General features: G+C 50.3%; 1 protein-coding gene across 2 annotated transcripts in view; it reads right to left on the bottom strand.

Moving 5' to 3' along the window:
• ZBTB16 (zinc finger and BTB domain containing 16) overlaps nt 1-24,710 on the bottom strand; it is a 197,298-nt gene extending 172,588 nt beyond the window's left edge. The window contains exon 1 of one of the 2 annotated variants that reach the window (XM_060104712.1): nt 23,434-24,710. In XM_060104712.1, coding sequence (XP_059960695.1) covers nt 23,434-24,701 — 1,268 coding nt within the window. In that variant the 5' untranslated portion in view covers nt 24,702-24,710. The remainder of the gene's footprint in view (nt 1-23,433) is intronic. The other variant, XM_060104711.1, reaches the window with a different exon arrangement.
• Nucleotides 24,711-25,247: the final 537 nt, after the last annotated feature.

Genomic DNA, 25,247 nt, shown 5'->3' with positions numbered 1-25,247 from the left:
GGAGGCCCCAAGTGGAGCTATAGACCCGCACCTGCCAGCCGGGTGCCTATAAAACCCCTGGACCTTTACACTGCAAACACCTTGGGATTAGCCTGCCAGAGTCTAAAGGAGGGAAAAGGGGAGGAGCAACCCAGCCTCCCGGCCCCTCTCGTCTGCGGATCCAGCTCGTACCTGCACCACGTCCACGAATCCTGCAGAGAACACACAACACTTTGACAAGCACAGGTGCAAGATCTGGATGATTCCCCAGTGGGCACTTGAGGGCTGTAGCTAGATCATCATCCCCTCTGCTTCCTCACCAGCTAACTCAGCAGCCTCTACCTCTCCCCATCCAAGCCTGGTCTGGAGAGGTGAAGATTTCTAGGAGCCACAGAGGCCTGATTCCCTGCCTGGGTCTTAGGGATCAGAGGTGCCCTCTACCACCTAACCCGCTGAACACAACGTGAGTCATCACCTTGTGCCAGGTTGGGGACTGGAGTAAAGAAAAGAACAAGCCACAGTCCCTGCCCTCAAAGAGCCCTCAGCCTTACTGAAGAGAGGGCATGGAATTCAATGCAGTGGTACAACCGCGCTCACCAGGCGAGCAGGGGCAGATGAGAAGTCCTTCACTTCAGGATCAGCGCCTCCCAGGTTCCCTTAACCCACAGGGAAACCCTGACTGCGGAACCCCTGAGCCCTGCCGCCCCTCCCAGCAAAGCTCTCCAGGATGCCTTTTCCCCAAGGACTGCTTCTCATTGGAATGTGGGTCCCCTCTGGGAGTGCTGGAGGGCAAGGAAAGGGGAGGGAGCATCCAGTGGCAGGGGCTCGTGGTCCTTGGCCCAGGGAACCTGGTAGTTGTCACCCGGCAATACCTGCGCCTGCACAATAAGGCACTGTGTGTGCAGCCCCCAGCCACCTCCCCTCACACAGCGTGCACACTCCCCCAGCACTTCGCTCCTGCCTGGCCTACTCCTGCCATAATAAAGATGCCAATTAGGACAAATGTGGCACTGATCAAAAAAGCGGGGCGGGGCGGACAGAAAAAAGCAAAGAGAAAAGAAAAAGCTCCAAAGCGAAGATGGCTCTGCTTTGATAATACCCGAACCTGAGCCTGCTTTCTGGATTCCCCTTCCTACCAGCTTTACCCTGCTGGTTAACTGACCCTTAGTATCGCATTGCAGATATTCAGAAAGCTCAGCCCACCTCTGCTTCATAATAATGCCACCATCCATCAGACAACCTCCAATTCACTAAGCAACAAGATGCGTGGAACACCTACAATGTCCAGGGCATGGCGCAGGACTCCGGGGGAGGAAGGAGCGGGGAGGGACGCTATGGAACTGAAGAGCACCCAGGTCCTACCCCCAAAAACTTAGGGTGTCTGAGGGAAGAAATCGACAGAAGTGGAGATAATAAAGATCAAGTTTTATCTATACGCCTTTGGATGGGAGTTCAAAGGAGGGCATTTTATTTCCCATTGGAAGCCAAGGGGAGGAGGCACCAAGAAAGGCTGTGAGGAAACAGCACTGGTGCTTGAGCTTGAAAGCTTCGCCCCTGTTGTCATAAGTGGAGAAGTCATGGCAAGTGAAGGAAATAAAGAGTTGGATGCAACAGCAGCCTGTACTGAGCTGCCATATGCTGGATGACGGACTAAAAGACATGAAACAGACATGAAAAAGATGGTCCCTAGTCCTGAGGGGCGTAAGGCACATGCTGAGAAAGGGAAGAGGCAGAGAAACGTAGGTGGAATCTAGGATCCTTGATGGCTCTGAACACCAAGCTAAGAACTCTCTAGTTGATTCTCCAGAACAGGCAATGGCCACTGTGGGTTCCTGAGCAGGGCAGCAACGCGATCAGAGCCCTGCTTCGGGAGGATGTGGTGATAAGCCACAGTCCGGGGCACTGCAGGAAGGCTGGTTAGGAGACTGGGATAACCATCTGGTAAAGTGACAGCGAGAAGATGGGCTGGAAGGGCAAAGGGCTCTGGGGAGAGGGAAGGCAGGAGTCACAGACGATGCCACGGTCTGGAGAAGAGGGCAGAGCCTCTGGCAGAATCTGAGGACAGAGAGGAGAAGATCTGAGAGGGACAGTGTTGAACTCAGCCCAACGCACACCAAGTTCTAGCTTCTGGCAGGACTGGTTGGTGTACCCAGCAGGCAGCTAGAAAGGCATGTGGGCAACACAAGGAAGACCAAAATACTAGAGACAGAGATCTGGAAGTCATCCACAGAGAGGAGATCACGGAAACCACGAGCTGGCCAAGAAAGAGACTGGAGAGAGAGGAGAAACGGCAAGGACCTCATCTTAGGAAACACCTCCATTGTGGGATGAGAGGGTCACATTCAGCGACCACAGACACACATTGACAGCCCCCCACCTCTCCTGTGAAGAGGAGAAACTACCAGCACTTTGCAGATGAGGAAATAGACTATGGGAGCCAAAGTGTTTGCCCCTCAACAAGAGGCAAACACACATAAAATAGAGAACCAACAAGGACATACTTATAGCACAGGGAACTATATTCAACATCTTGTAATAACCTATAATGGAAAAGACTCTGAAAAAGGATATATATATATATATATATATATATATATATATATATATATATATATATATATATATATTCTCACACACACACACACACAAAAAAAAAAAAACTGAATCACTTTTCTGTACACCTGAAACTAACACTGTAAATCAAGTATAATTCAATTTTTAAAAAAATTTTTAATGAAAAAACTTTACCAATAAAGATTTAAAAAAAAAAAAAAAAAGGCAAGCACAGATCCTGCAGAACTCCATGCACTAGATCACACTGCCTCTAGGGAGGGAGTTTCAGGAACTATGGAGGGGGGTGGGCAGGGGGATCGATGTTAGAGTCCAGGAAGGTACACTGCTTTCGAGAACCAGGAGGTCACAGGCGACCTTTGAAAGAACGGCGTCAACAGAGTCACCCTGATGAAAGCTGGGTTCAAATGGTCCGAGGAGCACCCTGGGGCAGACGAACCTAAGTCCAAAGCTAGGGAGAGTGAACCTCTAAGCACCCAAGTATTCTGGCAGTGGCACCCAGCCCGTGGGTGGCTGTGAGGATGAAGCGTACTAATGCACAGGAAGGGCTTAGTCCAGAGCGGGTGCTCACTTAGCTAGGATACCTGCCATGTGTTCAGCAAGGCGTCAGGTAGTGCAGGGAGAGAGGATGGATAAACCACGATCGTTACCCTCACGGAGCCTGTGCCATAGTTGGGGAGACAAAACACAAGCCCAGACAGCCGCGTAAGAAGGCAGTGGAGCTTATCATGAAATGGTGCCCACTTAGAAACGCTGCCAGAGACAAATGAGGGGCAAGCCGGAAGGCCAAACGGTGACACGAGGCTTCCCAAAGAGGCCCGACTCGGGAGACCACGGAGAGAGAGAAGGACAATCCAGGTGGGGTGGGGGGAGTAGAAAACACCCAAAACAAAAGCACTTTCATTCCAAACCCTGCTCTCCTGGAAGCGGCCTGACTTCTGGGAGGCCCAGGGCTGAGTTTGCGCTGCTGCGTCATGTTTGCCAAGGGTTGAGCCTGAATGTGAGAAAGGACAGGTGTGAGCCTGGTCCAATGGGGCCCATTCAGTGTCGCTGGCCAGGGGGCTCCATGGGCAGCTCTCTCCTCCAAAGTGAGGCGTGGCCCGTGGGCAGGAGTTAGGATGGGAAAGAACGTCAGGAAAAGAGCCCACGTCCCACCCAGGCTGCCTGCAAAGCTCTTCACCACTCCCACCTCCACCCCCAACTACTCAGAGAAGGCTGCATGGCAACAGAGGGGGCTTAGCGTGGCTACATGGCCTCACCTCTCCCAGGTCTGTCTTCTACTGAAATCTCAGATACCCAACCTCCAACCGACTCAGCCTTGAAAAGGCCCACAATTGCTAGCATGGCATTCAAAGAACTCTGTGACCTGGCCTCAACCCATTTTTCCCGCCTGCTCTACCGTCCATCCCACACCCATCCCCCACTCGAGCACACTGAGCTGTCTGCGGGCCCTCCACCCCAACTCGTACACTGTCACACCTTTTCTCACCTCCTAACTAGAAACGACAGAGCCTAGCTCTACTTCTCCAAAGCCTTGCCATCGTCCAAGGACTAGCCAAATGCCACCACCTCCATGATGCCCTCCTGAAGCTTCAATCAGTGTCATTCAATTCCTCTCCTGTGCTCCCCCAGTACCTCACTAATATAATAATTGAGCATAAGTCTGATATACACACACACATAGCCATATATATGTATGTGTGTGTGTGGCTATCATTTGTTTCACTGTGAGCTCTTAAGGGGCTTTATTAGTATCTGTGCACTACCCCCCAGCATTTAGCAACCACCTAGCACATGGTAGGTGCTCAGTAAATGTTTTTTGAATTGAATACCCATGGCTAAATCCTCACTATATTGGGGTGTTCTTTAAACCATGGGTGACAATCCATTAGTGGGTCTTGATTAATATTTTTAAATGAAATAGGAGAGACAAAACGGAAGAGAAAATATCAGAGTCCACAGCATACAGTACAGATAAATAGAGCTGCATTGAACCTTTGGTTTCAGGTATGTTTGTGTGCGCCCTGGGTCAGGATGAAAAATGTACTGTTCGATGTGGGCCACAGGGCCTCCATTCTAGGACAAACCAGCAAATAAAAAAGCTAGTTATCACAGGTTTCATCGAAAACATAACTTCTGGAGAATTCCTTGGGGGGGGGGGTTACTACACACTCCGTTCACTTGCCCACGCCTCTACAGCTTCAGAACAGAATCACCGTGGTAGAGTCCTCACTCACCCATCATTCTGGTGGGTCCTCTAGACTTGGCCTACCAAGGCAGGAAGGCAGGGCTCCATGGCAGATTTGTAACTGGCTTTACGACTAAAGGGGATGTAGGATTTAACCCTTGGTTAACCAGACCATGTGCCCGAGCAGCAGTTAATCTCAACATTGTATTTTAAACCTAGAAAGCAACATTCCTAGAAGATCCAGGGTAAGCCTGCTCCCAGGACTGCTAACTTGGGGCCCCCTTGGAGAAAGGCATCTGATCCGGGCTTGGCTGCACAGGGCTCTGGGTGCCTCGCCTTCCTGACCCTCCATCACCCCTTTCACCACTCATGTCTCAACTCTCCCCCACCCCCACCTGCTACCTGGGAATCACGCAGTCTGGCCACAGATCTCTAAATTGGTTCAAAAGCCTCCCTCTTCAGAAGCACTTATCCCTCTACATAATGAATTTCCCAGCCCTAATTAATGCAAAGAAAGGGATGATATACATTTCCCTGTTGCTTTAAGTCACAGCTAGTTAGACACTTTGAGGGAAGAGCAGCCTCTAGCTAAAGGGTCAGATAAGCTAAAAATCAATATAAGCCACCACCTCGAATCTTTTAAATCACCACCTTCCCTCCCCTGACCATCCCTGAGCCAGACAGACCCCTGCAGTGGGCATAGAGCAACCACCAAGCCTGCAAATGACCATCCATTCAGGCTAATATTCAAAGAGAGATCATCTCCCATCCAACTTCTGATTCTTAATCACCCCCCACTTCCCTCCCCTGCAAAAGAAAAAAAAAATCTCTGGGAGCAATCAGACAGCCAAGAGCAAGGGAAATAACCTCAGGACATCCAACAGAAAGAATAGAAGGGAGACGCCAGACGAGGTATTAGAAGAAGTATAACACCTTAAACAATGGAGGTGTGTGTCTGGTCCTTCCCCACAGTGGTCCAACCCACTTGGTTATGTCACTGCCTATAATCCCTCTGAGGTCTGGAGTGATGTAAAAGTTACAAATCTGGAAGTACCTAAAAGAGGGTTATGAGAATGGTGAAAGGGAGTAAAATCATGGTATATGGGAAACCACTGCCTAAATAAGGAAGACACGTAGCTACCCTACAAATATCTCAAGGGCTGTGGCCCACAGTCTCTGTGACTCCAGAGTGCAGAAGTAGTGGTGGGGTGTTAAGAAACCTCTGGAAACAGAACTGGCTGCTCAGGGAACAGTTACATCCCTCTCCTGGGAGGAAGCTAGGTGGCGTGGAGCCCATGAGAGCCTCAGAATGGGGGCTGGCCGCAAAAGTCCCTTCTAGCCCATTGCCCATCACAAAAGGGCAATGCCAGAAACCAGGGTACTGGGGTCCATTGCCCCTCAAAGGGCGGGGGAAACAGCACCATGGCTCACGTATCTATTCTGAAAGTGGCTGGGGAAGGCAGAAGGAAGAAGCTAAGTAAAGCACAATGTATTTTCTAGCACAGCTCCCCGGACCCAGCTACTGGGCTATTAGAAAAGCTGGCCTGGTACTGAGGTTCCAGACAGGAGCTTCTACTCAAGACTCAGAGTCTCCCAAACCAAATTCTTCAAGCTGGGCTCTGGGGACCAGGGGATGTCAGGCAGGGAAGGAGGCTATCTCTCCCGCCCGGTTTAGGAACTGCTCGTTTTTTGTTGTTTCGGGTTACGGGGGGTAGGTGCCGAGCAAGACTGCCCCCCTTTCAGCTTCTCTTTTTTAAAAAAGACAAAGGAGAAAAACAAAACAACCAAACACCCGTAGCCCAAGCCCAAGTGTGCACTGTGGGCGGCCTACATGAGCTTCCTTTATCCAACCACAAAAAGGCATCAGTGGAACCAGCGAGGGGCCCTGGAACGGCCTTTCCCAGCAAGGGCCTGCTCCTCCGTTGAGGTTAGCAGTTAACCAGGGGCCGGGAGCCGCGGGGCCAACAGACCGAGCCCCTCTTACACAACGCGGCCCTTATCTCCCCGAGCCGCTGTCGCTGTCGTTCTGCAGACACTGCCTCGGGCTCCAACCACAGCCCAGACTGAGCCACGGGAGATACCGGCCCTTGGCTCGCTATCAGGGAGGCAAGCCGGGCAAGCGGGGCGACGGACGGTTAGGCTGAGCTCAGACCTTCCTTCAGTTTTCTATTAAAAGAGAGTCAGAGAGCCAGTAACAGTCTGGCTGGTCAGCTTCGTGGTGTCATTTCCTTTGATCCCACGGCTGGCGTCCCCTCTCCCCAGTCCCCCTCCCTCTCCCAGGCCCTCTGCCCACCGAGGAGAGACGGCAAGGGTCCATCTCCTGTCATTTCATCAAATCTCGGCAGACGCCGGATACGAGACGCAGGAAGAGGGGCTGATGATCACCCGCCAGACTGATTTTTTTTTTTTTTTTTTTTATCCAGACTGATTCTTGAAGGCAGAAACAGAGCCGGGGTAGCAGGACATAGGTTGCCAGGACGCAGGTGGACCAAACGATCCGCGTGGAGAGCTCGGACCGCGTTGCTCTCCTTCTCAAACGCCTTCCAAGGCACCCAACTGCCCCAGGATAAAGTCTCCAAACTAACAACAGTTATACTCGTTGAGCAACTACCTTGTTCCAGGCACCGTGCAGAATGTGTTAACTGCATTATCTGAAATCCTCAGGCTAGCCCCCGTGATATCCCACATGATAACCCCACCGTAGGGATGAGGAAACCACGGTGCACAGTGTTTCAGGCATGTGGCCAAGATCAGAGTTTGCAAGTGGCAGCATGAAAATCTGCCCTCAGGTCTGCCCACATTCTCGTCACCCCTCCACCCTGCCTTGTCCCCTCCCCTGGTCTGGCATTTTCTTGGCACTTGCATCTGACCCCAACCTACCATTCCAGTATTAATCACCCTCATTCCAGCCAAAGGAAGTTATATTACCCAGGATCCTAGCATTTATCACAATTGCAACGATAGAAACGCTAGCTATATCTCCCTCTCCCCCATCCAGAAAGCCCCACAAGGCCAGAGGCTCTGTTTTTCTCTTACTCCCCACTGAATTCCCAGGGCCTAACCGGATGGCCACCACACAGTAAGTGTTCAACAAATTCTTTCAAATTAAAAATGAGGGACTTCCCTGGTGGTCCAGGGGTTAAGAATCCACCTTCCAATGCAGGGGACACGGGTTCAAGCCCTGGTCCAGGAACTAAGATCCCACATGCCGTGCAGCAACTAAGCCCGCGTGCCTCAACTACAGAGCCTGCGCACTCTGGAGCCGACCCACCACAACGAAAAATCCCACATGCCTCAGCGAAGATCCCGAGTGGCGCAGCTAAGACCCGATTCAGCCAAAAAAATAAAATTGATAAATAAAAAAATATTTTAAAAAATGAATCCCTCTAAGTGGAAGGCACTTCATCTCTGAATTGCCTTGGGTTTTTTCTGTATATCTAACATAATCTTTCCATTTTCTACTTTCTCTCACAGGTATCAACATACACATATACATTTTAAGTATTAGCTCCTCTCTGCTCAAATTATAAGCTCCTCAAGGGCAAGTCCCAGGTCTTATGAATACTTAAACCCCCAGCAGTGCACTGCCGGTAAAACTAAAGGACTCAGTGCACATCAGTCCCCTGAGGCTGAGCAGTACAGAGGTTGGTTAACAAGTACCCCACGAGGCCCGTCACCATGCCAAAATCCACCCAGCATATCCAAAGATCTGAGACTGCTCTCAAGTCAGACTCTATTCTTATCTCCTCCTTGGTGGAAGCGGGGAGCAGACCTGGGCAGTCACAGGGAGGTTTGTGAAGGAATGTAGGCAGGGAATGAGAGATATGGTTCTAGTCCTTACTAATTTGCTGTGTGACCTTGGGCGAATCACAGAGCCTCTCTGGGCCTCCACTTATCCCACCCTAAATGAGCATGTTGAAATAAACAATTTTATGGGCTCTTCCAGCTCTAACAGTTTATGATTCTTGGTCACCTTGAGAACCCACAGCTGCAAAGCAGGTGGAGAGCTCTGAGTGCTTTCCCTCAACAGGTGATGAGAAGACGGATGAAGTCGGGGGCAGGCAGAATCCCCCCCTTGCACTATTCCTCAACCTTCCCAAAATAAACAAACCCCAGGGAGTGAATAAGCCAGTCCATCTCATTAGGAAGCATGACAGCCAGGATCTGAATATGGATCGGAAGTACATAGAAGGGAGAAAGCAGATACCGAAAATGGATTTTCAATAACTAACTTCCCTCTGGTTAGACCTGAATTTTTTCCCACATATGTATTCTTTCACAGATCCAGTTTGGGAGCATTCAAATTAGCACAACCTGGCCTTGAATACTGGGCAAAACACATAGTAAGCATTTCGCTTCTTTTTATGCCATCAATGGTTTCAATAGAATGACTCATCCTTCCACTTTAACACTCGGTTCTAATATGGTTTACTATAAATAATGCAGAGAGTGAGGAGAGAGAGGGAGAGAGAGCCTAAGCACCGTGCCCCTGCTCAGCCAGGTCACCAAAGATCCAGACTGGACAATCCCAAGGTGAATCTGAGCTCAACTGACAGCCCAGGGGTGGTTCCCACGGAGAGGAAAGACAAATATTCCTCCCTCCACCCTCCAGGTGTTCAGGACAAGTAAGGTTGTTAGAAAAGGGGACTAATCACGCTGAGGATGTGCCGGGTACCAGGCGAGGATTCTAACACACAAGCTCCTTTCACCTGCCAGAGCCTTCCCAAGAGATAAAGTCGGGATTCACATTCAGGCCCGCAAGCCCCCTTGGAGGGTATGTGTCAGCACTCGATCCATCCTTCCTGACTCCAAGTAACACTGACACGTGGTGGTCTAGATTTTTTAACACCAGAAGTGCCTCTCGGGAGCCCCAACTCACAGGAGGCCAAACCACAAATGCAGAAACACACCAGCCATGAGAGGAGTCCGCCCCAGGCCCAGGGGTGGGGGGTGGGGGGATCAGTGGCAGCGACTCCTTCTGGGACAGCGGTTGGAAATCACAAGCCCCTTGGCCTTGTTCGCCTCCCACCCAAAGAAGTAAGGCCAACAGGCACCCCCGGGGCTGAGCTGACAAGCCCTCTCTACACACTCTTTCCAAAAATCTACCTTCAGAGTCAGCCCACGGCCACCAATGGGATCACACACTATATTCACCAGATTTGTCACGGAATTACTTTGACCATTTCCAAAAGTCAAATCTACCCTCCCAAAGCACAAGGCAAAAGAATGTAGCACATGGGGCTTCCCTGGTGGCGCAGTGGTTGAGAGTCCGCCTGCCGATGCAGGGGACACGGGTTCGTGCCCCGGTCCGGGAGGATCCCACATGCCACGGAGCGGCTGGGCCCGTGAGCCATGGCCGCTGAGCCTGCGCGTCCAGAGCCTGTGCTCCGCAACGGAAGAGACCACAGCAGTGAGAGGCCCGCGTACCCCCCCCCAAAAAAAAATGTAGCACAGACTTTCGAAAGGATTCCGAAAGATTTCGAAAGTGCTTGGGGCCGTGGCCCCATCACAGGATTAAGTGATCACTCATTAGATACGAAGGCTTCTTTAGAACGGCAGTAGCACTTCACAAATGGAGACCTTTATATTCACAATGCACTCAACTTATTCACCTATTATTTCACCTGCTGGCTGCTAGCACAGGGTCAGTACTATCCTCAGTTTAGCAGTGCCCAAAACAAAAGATTTCACTGGTTCCTTTCATAGTTGCTCCCCTGAGCCAAAAGAGCAGGTTCGGAAGCTCAGTAGTGCCCGTTTGCAAAGTACCTTCACTGTGTTATGCACTTGATAATTTTTTTTTTTTTTTTTGGCCGCACCTCATGGCTTGTGAGATCTTAGTTCCCTGACCAGGGATCGAACCCGGGCCCACAGCAGTGAGAGCGTCCAGTGGCAACCACTGCACCACCAGGGAACTCCCTCTTTATACATATTTTATTCACATAACCACCTAAAAGGTATTAGCCACGTATTTTTTTACCGAACAAGGAAATGAGGGCCCAGAAAGGCCAAGTAACTTGTTCAAGGTATGCAGTTAGTAAATTCTGGAGCCTGGGTTTTCATCCAGGATGCCTCACTCTGAAGCCTGCGCTCTTCCATCACTGCACGCCGTCCCTGGAAACCTCCGTAACATCCCAGAGAGCCTCTTCCCTCATCCCCACCCCAATTCCCGGGCTGTATTTCAGTATCTTTAGCATCTCCCGGACTTTGGGCTCACTGTTTCAACTTCCCAGTAAGTCTGTCTTGGTAGATACCCCCTGCTCTAAATAGCACCCTCCGTGATCTGCAAACATTACAAGGACATCAAAACAAAGCTATCAGTTGGGTTCCTAGCTTTAGCAGCCAGTCCAAACTCTTTTGTTTGATTCTCAGACAGCTTATTGACTAGGTGATGGGGTCAGAAGTTTTCTTTTCACCTAGCTTCTTCCGGAACCCGGCGCTCTGCTTAAAGAAGCGAATTCAGGGCAGGTGGGAAAAGGTCACCCATTTAAGATTTCAGATTTACATATTTTTTGTAAGCACACATTACTTATCGGCCAACAACCTGTGGGAGTGGGAGAGGATTAAGGGAGAAAACAGCAGGAACTGAAGAGGCAAAGATTGCCTACACCCTTTTCCCTCTTGTATGAGCACAGGCGTGGACAGCCCGCTCAGCGAAATGTTCGCAGAGGCTGCGTGTCCACACGAAGGGGGAGAAAAGTAGGGGAGGGCAGGAAGCTGAAAAACTGTGTGATACATGCAGCTGCTGTGTTTTACAAGATCCCTGTTTTCTGCCATCAGGTGCCTTCACACATCTCCACCCCAATCTGAAAGAGGGTCCTGGCCCCCCACCTGGTCTCTCCTTCCGAATACCACCCCTCACCCTGACCCCAACAGTTTATCTTTGCATATTGGAAAAACTGGCATTTATCAAGTAATCTACTCCTCATAGATTGTTAAACAGACCACAGGGGTTATCAGTGGAGTTGATATAGGAAGATAAACAGCAATCTCTTATGCAAATAGCACTAAGAATGGGGGACTGGCCACAGAACAAACTCGGAATTTAGGAGAACTCGGATCTGAACACTTTTCCTCGGTTCCAACCCTGGAAACCCACAGGAACCTGGAGAAGGTTCCCTGGGTGGATTTGCCTCTCCCTTTCTGCAGGAAGGGGCAGGTGTGTGCGTTGGTCCAACCTGCTCTGCAAGAGTGGTGGCTTCGTATCTGACTAATAGAACTCTCTGTGGCCACAAGCTTCTCCTCCTCGCAACAGCCGTTTCATTTTTCTGGGATTCAGACCCACTGGAATGTGCTTTGTTCAGAAAGGGAGAAAAAGGTATTCTCCAAAGTGGGAGTAGGGGTCAGAGGGCAGCAGGGGAAAAAAATCCAAGGAAAACCAGGAGTTCTGGGTTCTGAGACCCCATCCACATGACCAGGAGATACGAGCTGCCCCTGGGCTCTGCAGACCTGCCTCTGCCCAGCAAGAAGTGGGTCCAGGTGGCATCTTTTCAAATCCTTCTCATTATTTTAAGGGCAAATTCACATCAAGCACCAAGAGACGAGTGGCTCCAAGTGACAAAAGAATTGCACTCGGACGGGGCGGACGGAGCAAGCTGCTTCTCACACCAGGCTGCGGGCTGGGGAGGGGGAAAATGGGAGAATGACAGAATCCAGGGCTGGCCAGAATGAAAGCCTGAATGGAATAGGCTAATTTACACAGGAAGTAAGCACTTACCAGACCCTTCATCTCAACACACAAAACCCTCCGCCATATCTGGAAGCAATTACATCCAGTTAACATGATCTGCTTGCCACTAAAATTAACTGCAAACAGAAATATTTTTCACTTTTGCAACAGGGGATGCCAAGGTTTGGCCTATCCCCCCCTCGAGCCATTGAATCTGGCTGCTGGGGAATATTTAGCAGCTACTCAGCTCAAAAAACAAAACCCACTCTGTAGCTGTCAGGACACAAAAAGTAAAATAGTGGATAATTATGAAGGGGGGAGGGGGGGGCGGTGGCAATGAAAACCATTGTGCTAGGAATTGAGGAAGGGGCCAGCACTGGGCCCTAAACGGGTCTGCAGTGCTTGCGAGTCCAGCCCTGGTTTTCCACGTTCAACTTCAAGGAAAGAAAAATGTTTTTAGAGTCACTCGATTTAGCAGCGGCTTCACATTGTTTTTAGGTGCCGTCTTTATCCCTTCTGCCAAGGGGACGGGGGTGGGGTATATAGGGAGGTAGACTCAGAAATGTTAGCGGATCCTTAATTTAGCAGAGCATCGAGGGGACAACTGTCACGATTTCACTTGTGCAGCCAATCCCTACTCTGTGAACGCCCTCGAAGCAGCTTTCACCTGCTCGCAGCGGGGCAGGAGCTGCTGTTTATTTGAAAGGATGCAGAGAGGGCTGAGCGGGTGAGAAGTACCTCCTGAGGGTGTGTATGTGCCCAGCGATGAGCCAGGGTCCCATTCCCCAAGACTCCAGGTCCAGCTGCCGCCACCGCTGACCACGTCTCTCCTTTACTCTTTGCCCCCATCCCCGTAGTCGGTAGGAACTTATTTTTACTTCTCCTTGAACTACTGTCAACGATGCCATAAATGCCAGAGACAGAGGGACAGCTTTGTTTTGAAGTTCCTTCAGGAGGTGTCCTGTCCAAGCCCACCCCGTACAGGCCCACCCTTTCTTGGCGACACTCAGTGTAGTTCACTCCTTTGTCACCAGGGGCCTTTAAAACAGGCAGCGGCAGCAACAGCAGCCAAAGTGATGCATCCATTTGCCAGACGACACACAAACGTCTCTTCTCAAAAAGTCAGGCCAAAGTTCCCCTCGAGAATGAGGTCAAACGCTGCTATTTTCCGTGAAAATCACATTTAGAAACATTACTCACGGGCTGAAAAATACAGAAGAAGCAGCCACCTAAGTAAGTAGTCTTTCCATAAAGATTCTAGGCTGTGATGAGGGGGAAAATGGTCTTGATGGGCGAAAAGGAAAAAAAATGTGCTCTGCCATCCTTTTCCATTTAAAAAACCATTTTATGATGAGAATAAAGGAAACGCACATCCTTTCCAACACTGTGCCCTGAGACCATGCCACGTGCACGGCCCTGGGTGTCCCGTGTGCACCGTCCTATGAACAACATCATGGCAGCACGGATGAAACTGACTTCCTCGCAATGAGGAAGCAGGTGGGTAGGTTTCTACCGCGGAGCTCCAAACAGGCAGAGGATAAATTCAAACCCAGGTTCCACTGCAGACGCGACGCCTCCCAGCTTCCCACCGTTCTGCAGGCAACAACCTCCCTCACGACATCCAGACACTCCGGGAAGGCAAAAGCGAGCAAAGCATCCTCCCCTGAATCCCACAGACGACCCCGGCCAGCATGAGGGGCTCCGTCCTCTGCCCCAGACACCTAGGCACACACCCTCAGCTCCGTCACCACACAGCCGTCCAGGCATGGAAATGGTTAAGTCGTTCTCGGTGAATAAATCAAAAGTTCAAGGCTGCAACATACCCCAGTGATTCCCTCTTTACATATGACAAGAACCAGAGAGAGGCTGAAATCCCAAGCATCCTGAGCGGGGTCTCCCCGGCCCGCACAGGTTATGCTGCCAGGGTCAGGGCCGCGGACCTTTAGCGGCAGCATTCATTTCCTGAACAGGACAAGTTCTCCTGACCATAAAGCTAATAGGAACTTCCTCGCATGGCGAGCTCCGGCTGACAGGGCTACTTGTCACTGGCCACGCAGGAGGAGAGCGCTGGTTCCCATTAGTGGGTTATGATGCCAGGTGCTACTAATAAGGTACATCGGCAAGAAACAAGAGCCTGCTAAGTTGTCTCTCCAACTCTGGAAGTAATCAGGCCTGGGCTTCAGGGCTGGGAAGGGGCCTTCTTTAAAGAGGAGGGCGGGGGGAGGAGGGGGCTTTAGCCACGGTAGACCCCCGGCAGCATCTAACCTGCTGAACGGCCTAAATAAATACATTTCAAACAATCCCTCCACTCTTCCCCCAGCTACCATAAAAGACTCCCCCAAATTAACACTCATGATGTTTCTCCCCCAGCGCTCCGGGCCTGATGGATCACCGAAGGCCATTACGGTCGGCCACATCTGCTTCTCACTACGGCAAGGAGAGTTGTGCCAGCAGGCCTAATGGCATTAAGATTACAACGTTCACCTAATCCACTTAGAGACCAATGCCAGGCGAGGGTGGCTTGGGGCTTGGAGTGAGAGGTTCCCTTGTCAGGCCAGGTCACAAGAGAAGCGGGAAGCAAGGGAGGCGGCCTCACATGTGAGTCCCTGCTGTGTGCTTTATGTTACATGGTACCTCATTTAACATGGTTGAATCACATTGAGAGGTAAGGCGCTAACCTCACTTCACTGAAAAGGAGCCTGACGGTTCAGACAGGTGAAGCCATCTGCCCAAATTCACAGTGAGGCGTTAGCATTCAAACCCAAGTCTACCTGAGATGGGTCTTTGTGCCTCTGCCCTATACACCTTGCCCCCTGCAAAGACAGGGGTGATGGTATGGGTCTCATTCTTAGCATGCCTGGTGTATATGTCCTTACTTATCACCTGGGGGGATCTAGATGGCCCTGAAGAGGGGAGACCTCTAAACACCACTTCCAACTGGCACACACACTCCTCTGCCCACCAAAATTTCTGTGACTACATCTTCTAATAATTTCGCCAGTAAGGCCCCACTGTTTCAGGAAGTTCTTTCTCTTACCTAACCTGGATTCTTCCTACTGCAAAGCTGAACACAATCTTTTCCTGCTCAAGAAAATCAGGTCTTGAGGACAAGAACCGAAAGTGACTAGGAATATGGAATGAAGCAGGTTTCTGCGAGTTCTTAGCCGAAGTTTCCGTGCTGACGATAAAGTACCGGATCCCCTCTTTGCAGCTGCAGAGATAAGCCTCATGTAGTCAAAACCCAACCAGAGTTTTTCCAGACTGAGCCAGCATAATAAGGACACGGGGGCTTTTAAGGGGAAACAGTAGAAAGGGGAATTTCTGATTATGCTGGCATGAAATTAACGGCATGGAATTTTTATTTTTGTAAATGGGTTTTTTTTTTCTCTCCCTTTTTCTGTTTTTGGAGTCAGCATAAAAGGCCTCTATCACTGGAAGCTGGTCTGTCTCTCTGTATGTCTGTAAGAGATGATGGACCCATGTGGCCCCAGCCCCCAAAGACACAAACCCTTCGAGGTAAGCTGCACTCTCCCTCCCTCCTTTCAAGCCACCGGAGGAAGCCAGGAGGCCAGAACTGGCCAAGCGATGAGCCTCCTGGTCAGCAGCTGCAGGGAACATGAGTTGGTCCTTCCTGTGTCCCTCCTTCCCTTTGACTCCAACAGGGGCTGAAAATCCAAGCAGGACATTATGGAAAGAACCATGAACATGAAGCCAGAAGACCTGGGCACAAACCCTGGTGCCACCCTTCACCGACTTACCAGGGACCAGTCCATTAACCTCTCGGGCTTCCCTCTGCCCATCAGGGAATGGGAAACGAATATCCACCCTACAGGGCAGCTGGAGGGTTTGAGAAGATTCTGACTATGAATGCACTTAGCACAGAACCTGACACGTATCAAGCACTCAAAGCGACGTTTGCTGAATCCTCCCTCAGAAGCATCCTGCACTGTGGGGTGGGAAAGGACAGGGGTTCTGGAACACGCCGCATCCACAAGCTCAGACTTCTCTGGGTGAGAAGGTGTTTGTACTCTCCTCCGTCTCTGCCCCGACCACGGTGATTTGCTGGCCTGACCACGTGCACAGGCAATAGGACACTGCATCAGTGAGCCGCCTCGGCATTTGGAACTGATGACCGTGGAGTGCTGCCTAGCTAAATTTAAATGAGGGCTGGAATGACTCATCAGGCTTCAGGTCAATGGGACAAAGAGTACCCTGGCCACCGTGCTACAAAAGATCAGCTTTGGGGGGAAAATGCAGGTGCTCACTGTGAATCAGCTCCAAACACACGGAGCCAGAAGCAGCGGTTCTTAGGTGCTGGATAAACTGACAGCTCTGGGGGAAAGCAGGACCTGAACCAACACGAACACAAATTTTACCCTGCGCTGCCAGCTTCACACCAACAGTGGCAGCAAAAATACAACAGCAAACACTGAGTTTCTGCCATCCTTCCTTGCACGCGACAAATATTTACTGATTAATTCCTGTAACAACCCAGTGAGTAGGTACTGTTATTATTCCCATTTTATAGACGGAGCAAACAGGCACAGAGAGTTTAAGTCATGTAACCATAGTCACACCGCTGGTAAGTGGTGAAATCGGGATTCTGACCCAGATAGTCTAATTTGCTCAAAATGCCCATTTACTATGGGAAAAACATGGGGTTGGAGGTGGGGGAGAGGGGATGCCATGATAAATTTTCCTTTCTAACAAAATAACTACCACCGAGTCAGGCTTTTCACCTAAAGCCACCAAAACAGAACTTGACTAAGAACACCTTTACTTAACGTGGAAAATTCCAGAACCCTCCAGTGGGCAAATTGAGGCATGCCTGTATTCATTTAGCAAGACTTTTATGTCTCACACGTGGGCCTTCAGTTGGACTTGTTTTAAAGTCATTAATTTTTAAAAATTAAAATAACAGGAAATGTTTTTCCCCTGAATTAGCAAGAAATCAGAGTTGTGAATGGAGTTTTGATTTTCACAGTTTAGGATAATCACTATTTTAACGATTCACAAATAGTTTTCCTAGAACAAGCAGGAGGGAAAAGTATTGCTGAACTAAAGCTTTCTTCCCCTTTCCTTCCAGCAATTAGCAGCTCTAACCAATAGTGACAGCAAATTAAAATGTGACTTCTCACCGAGATGAAAGAGCAGGCAACTTTCTTCCATTAGAAAGAAAATAAAAGAACTCATCTTCAAAATTTCCAAGAGTTCGGTCTAGATCCCAGACGACTCAGTAACCCTAAGCAGGTTAAAGTATTAAAACACCAAGTCAGAGCGGACAAAATCAAATCAAACTGACCCCCTATTTTAGGTGGCTGACTGCCAAACCAGAGCAAAATCCAATTAACCAAAAGGGCTTCATGAAGATATAAGTGAGTGCAGAAGGGGCAAAAGGAGAACTTTTTTAAGAGTTCGACGATCCAGAAATAGCTCATCCAAGTGCCTGGTTTTACAAACGAAGAAGTTAAATAAGCTCACGATGAAAAAGAGACCAACAACAGTGACAGAGCTGAAAAACAAAAAATACAGAGCTGAGTGCAGAGGCCCCACCTCCAAAATGGCAGGACACGCCACCACAAAGCCATCTTCTTCTCTTCACGACCCGTGACCTCTCCAACAGACTAGATTTCCAGAAGCCCACAAGCTTATAAACTTAAGTCATTCATCATGCCCCAAAAGGATACTTCCTGGAAATAGAAATGGTTTCAGAAAGGATTTGGGCAAATCTGTGAATGACAGAGCAGCCATAAATAGCTATTAAGAGAAGCTGGGCTCCACCTGACCTTTAGGATTGACGTCAAGGAACAGAGCTGTAGCCTCCAACGGTGGTATCTTAGGGATGGTGTTGGCACCCAAAGACTAGGTCAGATGGATCTGACCCAGAAGAGCAATGCCATGTGCTTATATGGCCTTATATGGCGGAGCACCCAGGACTGTGAATTAGAAGGCAAGCCGAGCTCCTGGCTCTAGCCATTTATAGCTATGTGACCTTGGGCATGTCACTCACTCAAAGCTCATTTTCCTCATCTGTAAGTTGGGGCTGATAACGGTGACAATCCCTTACCCAAAACCCTTGGGGGCTTCAGAAATCCAAACTGTTCAGATTTTAGAAAGGAACTATGGGGACTGTAATGTTCACCAGTCCCAGAGGAGTCCAGGGAAGCACTCTGTAATCAAACACATTAATATTTTTGCAGAAAAACATATGAATATTCAAAATAGGCAGGATAAATATAGCCTCACATCAGTTCAGATCAGGTTTTGCTACTAAATGAGTTTGCTGCAAACTTACACAAAGCCTTTTAGCTTTCAGAGCTTTTCAGACTACATCAACACAGATATGGAATGAGGGACCTGCACCCCCTGAGGGGAGGCTGTGAGGTTAAGAGAGATAAAGTCATGAAAGCTGCTTTGCAAAGGAAAAAGTAGAACCACCAATAAGAGGCATTATTAATATTCCTGCTGTTGCTATCATTATCCCACTGCAAACTCTTTTCCAAATAGAATCTCATTTGACCTCAGAGGTGCCTAAAGCTGGCAGAATGATGAGAGAGGACCAAGAGTTCAGGGTCGCTTCTAAATTCCCCGAGTGGCCTAAGCCAAGGTCAACGGCTATTGATCCTCTCCATGGTCAACCACTGAAAACCGAGCAGCTGGCCACCTGAAAGAGGTCAAGGCAAAGGGCCAGGCAGAACCCTGACATCTCAGCAATGAGGCTCATGCACCCTAGGGCTGGCCCTGGGAAGCCTCTGAGAAGGGCTGCACACCTGAGTGGGGGAGCCAGGCTGAGCCCACCCACGTGGTTCCTGAGCATCCCTGCAAGAACCAGGCAAGAGTTCCTACTGTGTGTGTGCAGGATACACACTGTAGGTGATCCAAGGGCTTGTCTGTAAAAGATCCAGAGGCTCCTGGGAAAGCAGATCCCACTCTGATTCTGCAGCACTCAATTCAGAAACATATTAAGACCAAGCTCTATGAGCCTGGGGAGACTGAGGACCTTGAGGGCTGTGTTGACACTTAAGTCAACCACAGATCCCCGTGATCTTATCACATGTATATAACTCTAAGGAGAAGGTGCACCTGGCCTGGTAGAGCTGGTCCCTAGATCAGATCCAGACAAGGCTCCATGCAGAACAGGCCCAGCCTTTCAGGGAGAGAGAGACAGAACAGAGACTGAGTCTAGGGAAGGAGAGTCCAATCTTCCTGATGTGACCCTCCCTCCCTCAGACACTACCCTCTGTAACATAGGCCCGCTGGGATGGTTTTAGGGTCCAGCACTTACTCCTGCATCTGCCTGGATAGATTTGCTCATCTAGCAGGACTTCTGATTGTTCTGACTGCCTTCTGGATCCTTTAGGCAGGTAAGCCCTGTGTGATTTACCCAGAGAGCATCTCTGTGGGCTTTCCATCAATCCATGGCTATATGTGACGTTGCTTTTACATCTCACCATGCACTGCAGGGACCACAACTTTATAAAGTTTCATTCAAACTGTCTGTCGGGCCAGCAGGCTCCCCTCTCACCAGCTTGGGACCAAGTCGTGAGGAAAGCTACTGATGGTTTGTCGTGGAATCAAACCCTCCTTCCTGCATCCCTTCCTAACACTCTCCCCTGCCTTCCTCTCCATGCCCTTCTCCCCCCACACCAAGAAGAAAGACAACGATAACTAGCAAGTACCTAACCTTTACCTACCAGCCTACTGGCTTAACAACAAAGTAAAATAAATCCTGTAGCCTGTTATTTCATCATGTTCATCACTGTCATATTCACAGCCAATTCCACAGCCTCCTGACATCAGATCTCCCACTCCGATGGCTCTGTCTTGTTTCTTGTGTGTGTGCTACGCTGGGACTTGTGATGTGGGGGAAGGAACAGAGAGCAGTAGGAAATCGGGAAGTCTCTGCTCGTCTCTCAGACCTTAATCCTGGAGGTCTGAGAGACAGGGAGAGAGGAAAAGTCTCCCCCAAAAAAGCACACCTGATCAGGAGCCAGGGGCTGCCCGTCAGAGCGAGGGCGGAGTGCACAAGGGAACATTCTCTCCACCCTTGACTTCCTGAGACCTCACAGCTCTCCATCCAGGGCACAGCCCCAGGCTCCAGCTTCTTGGGCTGCAGCAGCCTACTCTCCACCCCCAGTCAAAAGCACAGTCTCAGTGTCAGCAGCCCACAGCGTGATGCCAAGGACGCCAGGACTGGCGGCTTGCCATCACAAGCTCACAAGGACGGGGATATCCTCGGCACTGCCTCACAGCCAACTCAACCCATCGATGGCAGTGCTGCGGACACCACACACTAGAACACAGAGCCAGGTGGGGTGATGCAGAGATGAGACCCAGGCGAGATGAAAGTCTCAGGGTCCCTTCCTCACCCTCCTGGTTACTAAGTGCCAGTCACAGCTCCAGGGATTTCTGGATGTTACTTCGTTAATTCAGCATCCCACCCTACAGACCACCTGCCTTTTAAAGAGGCTAAAGAAGGCTACATAACTAGCCTGCTCCCATGGCTAGTTCTGCCACCCATGCTCTGACAGGGTGGACCACAGCCAGCCCTCCACCTCTCCCCAGAGGAACAAGGGTCCCACAGAATGGGAACTTGGAACCCCTGGGAGAGTAATAGCTTTTGCAGCCCTCTCAGGTAAAAAGAAGCAAGCAAGACCCAACAAGAAGCCAGAAAAAAAAAACCCTGCTTTCCAAGGAACAGGGGCTGGGAGAAATGGGTGAGGGTAATCAAAAGGTACAAATTTCCAGTTATAAAATAAATAAGCCCTGGGGATATAACACACAACATGATGACTACAGTTAACAATACTGAAGTACATATATGAAAGTTGCTAAGAGAGCAGATCTTAAAAAAGTGCTCAAGGAAAAAAAATTCCTATGTACGGTGATGGATTTTAACTAAGTCGTCTTATCATAGTGATCATTTCATAAAATATACAAATGTCAAATCATTACATTGTATACCTGAAGCTGTTACATGTCAATTATACCTCAATTTAAAAAATTACTTTCCTGGGACTTCCCTGGTGGTCCAGTGGCTAAGACTCCACGCTCCCAATGCAGGGGGCCTGGGATCAGCCCCTGGTCAGGGAACTAGATCCCACATGCCACAACTAAGAGTTCGCATGCTGCAACTGAAGATCCCGCGTGCCGCAACTAAGACCCAGCACAGCCAAATAAATACACAAATAAATAAATATTTTTAATTACTTTCCACTGTACCCCATTTCTCATAGCACATAACTGAAATAATTCACATCCGGAGAAGATGATCATCTATCTGGTCAAGTTTGGGGAGAGGGTTTCCTCTTTAGGAAAGTTTGAGCAAAAACAAACACAACCTCGGTCTATTTCTGAGCAGTACAAGCATCACGAAGACACACCTTAGTGGCGGTTACTTTTCGTACCCGACCGGAAAAGGATCGGCTATGTTTAGCTCAGCAGTACTTTCCACAAGGTAAGTCTCAGAGCCCCCCCATGAAGCGGTGTTGGAGCAGGTTCCAGCTCAGCTTGGAGTAATCAGATGACCGCCAAATGCCTCCACCTCCATGCCCCCAACCCCTCTCCTTCACACCCCCTCCTGAATGGCCAACAGAAGAATGGGGGGAGGGTAGAAGAGGGCAAAAGTGAAGAATCCACCCAAGATCAGGAAAACAGCAGGCAAGAGGGTGTGCAGGGAAATGTTATCACAGATGGCAAGAGAAACTGGACTTCTTGACACCATTCGCCCGACCCAGGAACCCAGGGTAATGTGATGGGTATATCCTTATGACAGATGCAGATGAACACCAAACTCACTACAGGTTCCCTCTGTGCTTACTCCACTTCTGATAAGCAATTCTCAAAACCCTCTGCTCTGTAGAGACGATCCTCTTCGGGACTGATGACTCCAAGAGGCAGCCAAGAGGGTTAAGACCCGAATCTGAATCCAACTCTGCCTCAGTGTCTATATGACCCTGGGAAAAGGTCTTAGTACCTTCCTATGTAAGAACGTCATCCACCTGGAAAAACTGCTGTAACAAAAACGTGACGCCATGAAAAGCACTTGAACCAGGCATGTCATGAAAGCTATTTCACAGAGAAAGAAACAGAAGCCAGAGGGAAGCCAATGCTGGCCCAAAGTGGTATTTAATTCAATGTGAGAAGGGAGGGTTAAGAATAAGGCTGCACGCTGCAAAACAATGTGTCTCCTACCCATCCTTCCCCCTTGAATTTAAATCAACTCCCTCGAAATGTGTTTACAGGGACAGAGAATGAGAAGGGAGAGGAAGCAATGTTCCTGGTGATGAATGTTCACCAGGAATGACGTTTGGAACCTGCAGCTGCTCTTGTGATCTAAGCAGCCTCCAGCCCCTCCCATCCTCCAGAGCTGCAGACAGGCTGCCTTGGCAGGAACCACCACATGGGAACTCAGGTACCTGAAACCTGGCTACGTGGCCAGATCCAGGCCATGGGCCCTTCCTCCTCACCCCACTTCTCCCTCCCTCCACTTGATGAGTCACCCCAGGCAAAGGACAACAGACCCAACAGCAGGAAAAGCAAAATGGGAGCCCAAAGGCAAAAAAGAGAGGAAACAGCACAGGGAATGCCCTGGCAGTCCAGTGGCTAGGACTCTGCACTTTCACTGCTGAGGGCGTGGGGTTCAGTCCCTGGTCGGGGAAGTAAGATCCTGCAAGCTGCTTATGGTTTCCTTTGCTGTGCAAAAGCTTTTAAGTTTCATTAGGTCCCATTTGTTTATCTTTGTTTTTATTTCCATTTCTCTAGGCTGCACAGCGTGCCCCCAAAAAAACAAACCAATAAAATAAAATCATATTTTTTAAAAAAGAAACTGGGCGCCTAAGTTCCCCAGTGCTTAGGAAAGACTGAGGTCCCCTCGCCACACCTGAAAAGTGTCCCCCTACAAGTTGTTTTTTCGCAAATAGCAAAGACAACAGAGGAGCCAGGCCCCAGGCCTCGGGAATGGCTGCGTATGAAGGCAGGATCAAGGCCAGAAATTCAGGGTCAGGGGGATGGGTACAGAGGGGCCTACCTGTGCTGCTCCACGGCCTCGTTGTCAGGAAGCTCCACCCCGCAGACGCTGCACTGTTCCCCGACAGTGCGGCTCTCTGCCTTCATGCCCACCGCCAGCTCCCCCAGCTTGCTGAACAGCTCCCTCTGGATGAAGCCCTGGGGCAGCAGACCCCCGTAGGTGCTGAAGTCCATGGAGACGGCCAGGGTGGGCTGCACATGGAGGCCCGAGGTCACCGAAGACGGCATGCTCAACACGGCATCGGCCTTGTGGTTGGGCAGCACGGAATAGATGCCCAGGTGTTTCTCAGCAGGGGGCGCGGGGGGCTCCGGTCGGCCTGGGGGACCCTGGCCAACCTCGGTCAGAGGCGGCAGCTGCTCGGCGCTCTCCTCACGTCCGTAGTGCAGCTCTCTAGCGCTGGTGATGACGCTGCTCCGAGTTGGGGTTCCGGGTCCCTCCTTGCCCCTTTCCTCAACCTTGTCCCCCAGCCCGGCTGAGACGCTAGACTCGGCTGCCCCAGGGCTGTCCTGGCCGGGCACCTCATCCACCTGCATCATCTCCGGCTTCACCTCGGCCACCGCAGGGTGCCGCCCAACCCCAGCCAGAGTCGGCTCCTCAGGCCTGGCAGGCAGCTGAAGAGCCCCCTGCAAGAGAGACTGTCCTATGGTCATCAAACTGTCCACTGCCGCCTTGGTGGGGCTCATGGCGGAAAGGCCAAACGAGGTGGAGACGGAAGGGCTCTGGTCCACCATGGGCCCAGGGAGGCTCTGAGCAGCTACGCTGGCGTAGCCACTCTCCTCGCTGGAATGCTTCGAGATGAAGATGTTCTTGAGGTACCGAGCCTTCCGGTCCTCTTCCTCCTCGGCCCCACCGTCCGCCATGGTTGCCTCCGTGTCATTGTCGTCTGAGGCCTGGATGGTCTCCAGGATCTTCAGGCACTGCTCCTCCAGGTACTCGATCTCCAGGATCTCAGCTGCGTAGAGCAGGTCATCCAGGTCCTCCGCCTTGGCCTGCAGCGTGGCCGTGTATGCATACTCCAGAATCTGCTGGAAGGTCTTTGGAGAGAGGAAGTCCAGGGTATAGTGCTGGCTATTGCGGTGGAAGAGGATCTCAAACATCTTGCTGGTGCAGGCCAGCACAGTCCGGTGGGCGTGGAACTCCTGGCTGTCCACCATGATGACCACATCGCACAGCGTCCCGGCCAGCCGCATCTGGTTGGCCTTGCAAAGGAGCCCCGTGGGGTGGCTGGGGTTCTGCAGCTGGATCATGCCCATCTTTGTCAGATCCATGGTGCTCCCCGAGGCTTAGGCATGAGGCTCTCTTTCCTTCCTGGCTCTGCGTGGCAGGGCAGGCTGGGTTTCCTGGGCCAGTGGACAGGGCTAAAGGGGAAGAGGGGGAAAGAGGCAAAAGAGATGCAAGAACAAAAGGAAGATTAGTTAGTGTCCCGAAAAGTAAGAATTCAAACACTAGCACCTCCCCCAAACCTGCAGCAAGATAGTCTTGGAGATTTTAATGGAGGGGAAGTGGCTTCCAGGCCCAGGGATGATGAGAGTCAAGAGAAGGGTCTGCTACAGCACATGCCTAACTCACTGCTCTACGACATCTGTTAGATGAAGTAAAATGAAAAGTACAATAGAGTCTTGTGAGTCTTGGGCTTTCTTTAAGTCTGAGGGTGGGGGGGCTCCCATGCAAAGCCAACACTGATTATGAGAAGTTGCCCAGCACTTAATTTAAAAGAATAAGAATTTAACCCCTTCCTCTAGTCAGTGTAAGCACTCAGTTTCACTCTCAACACCCTGTGCAGCAAACCTCATCTTGGAAACAAAGTTTTTCTA

This window comes from Mesoplodon densirostris, chromosome 7, assembly GCF_025265405.1.
Source record: "Mesoplodon densirostris isolate mMesDen1 chromosome 7, mMesDen1 primary haplotype, whole genome shotgun sequence".
Classification (NCBI taxonomy): domain Eukaryota; kingdom Metazoa; phylum Chordata; class Mammalia; order Artiodactyla; family Ziphiidae; genus Mesoplodon; species Mesoplodon densirostris.
Note: the sequence above shows the minus strand (reverse complement) of the source record. Positions and strands in the feature narration are given on the sequence as shown.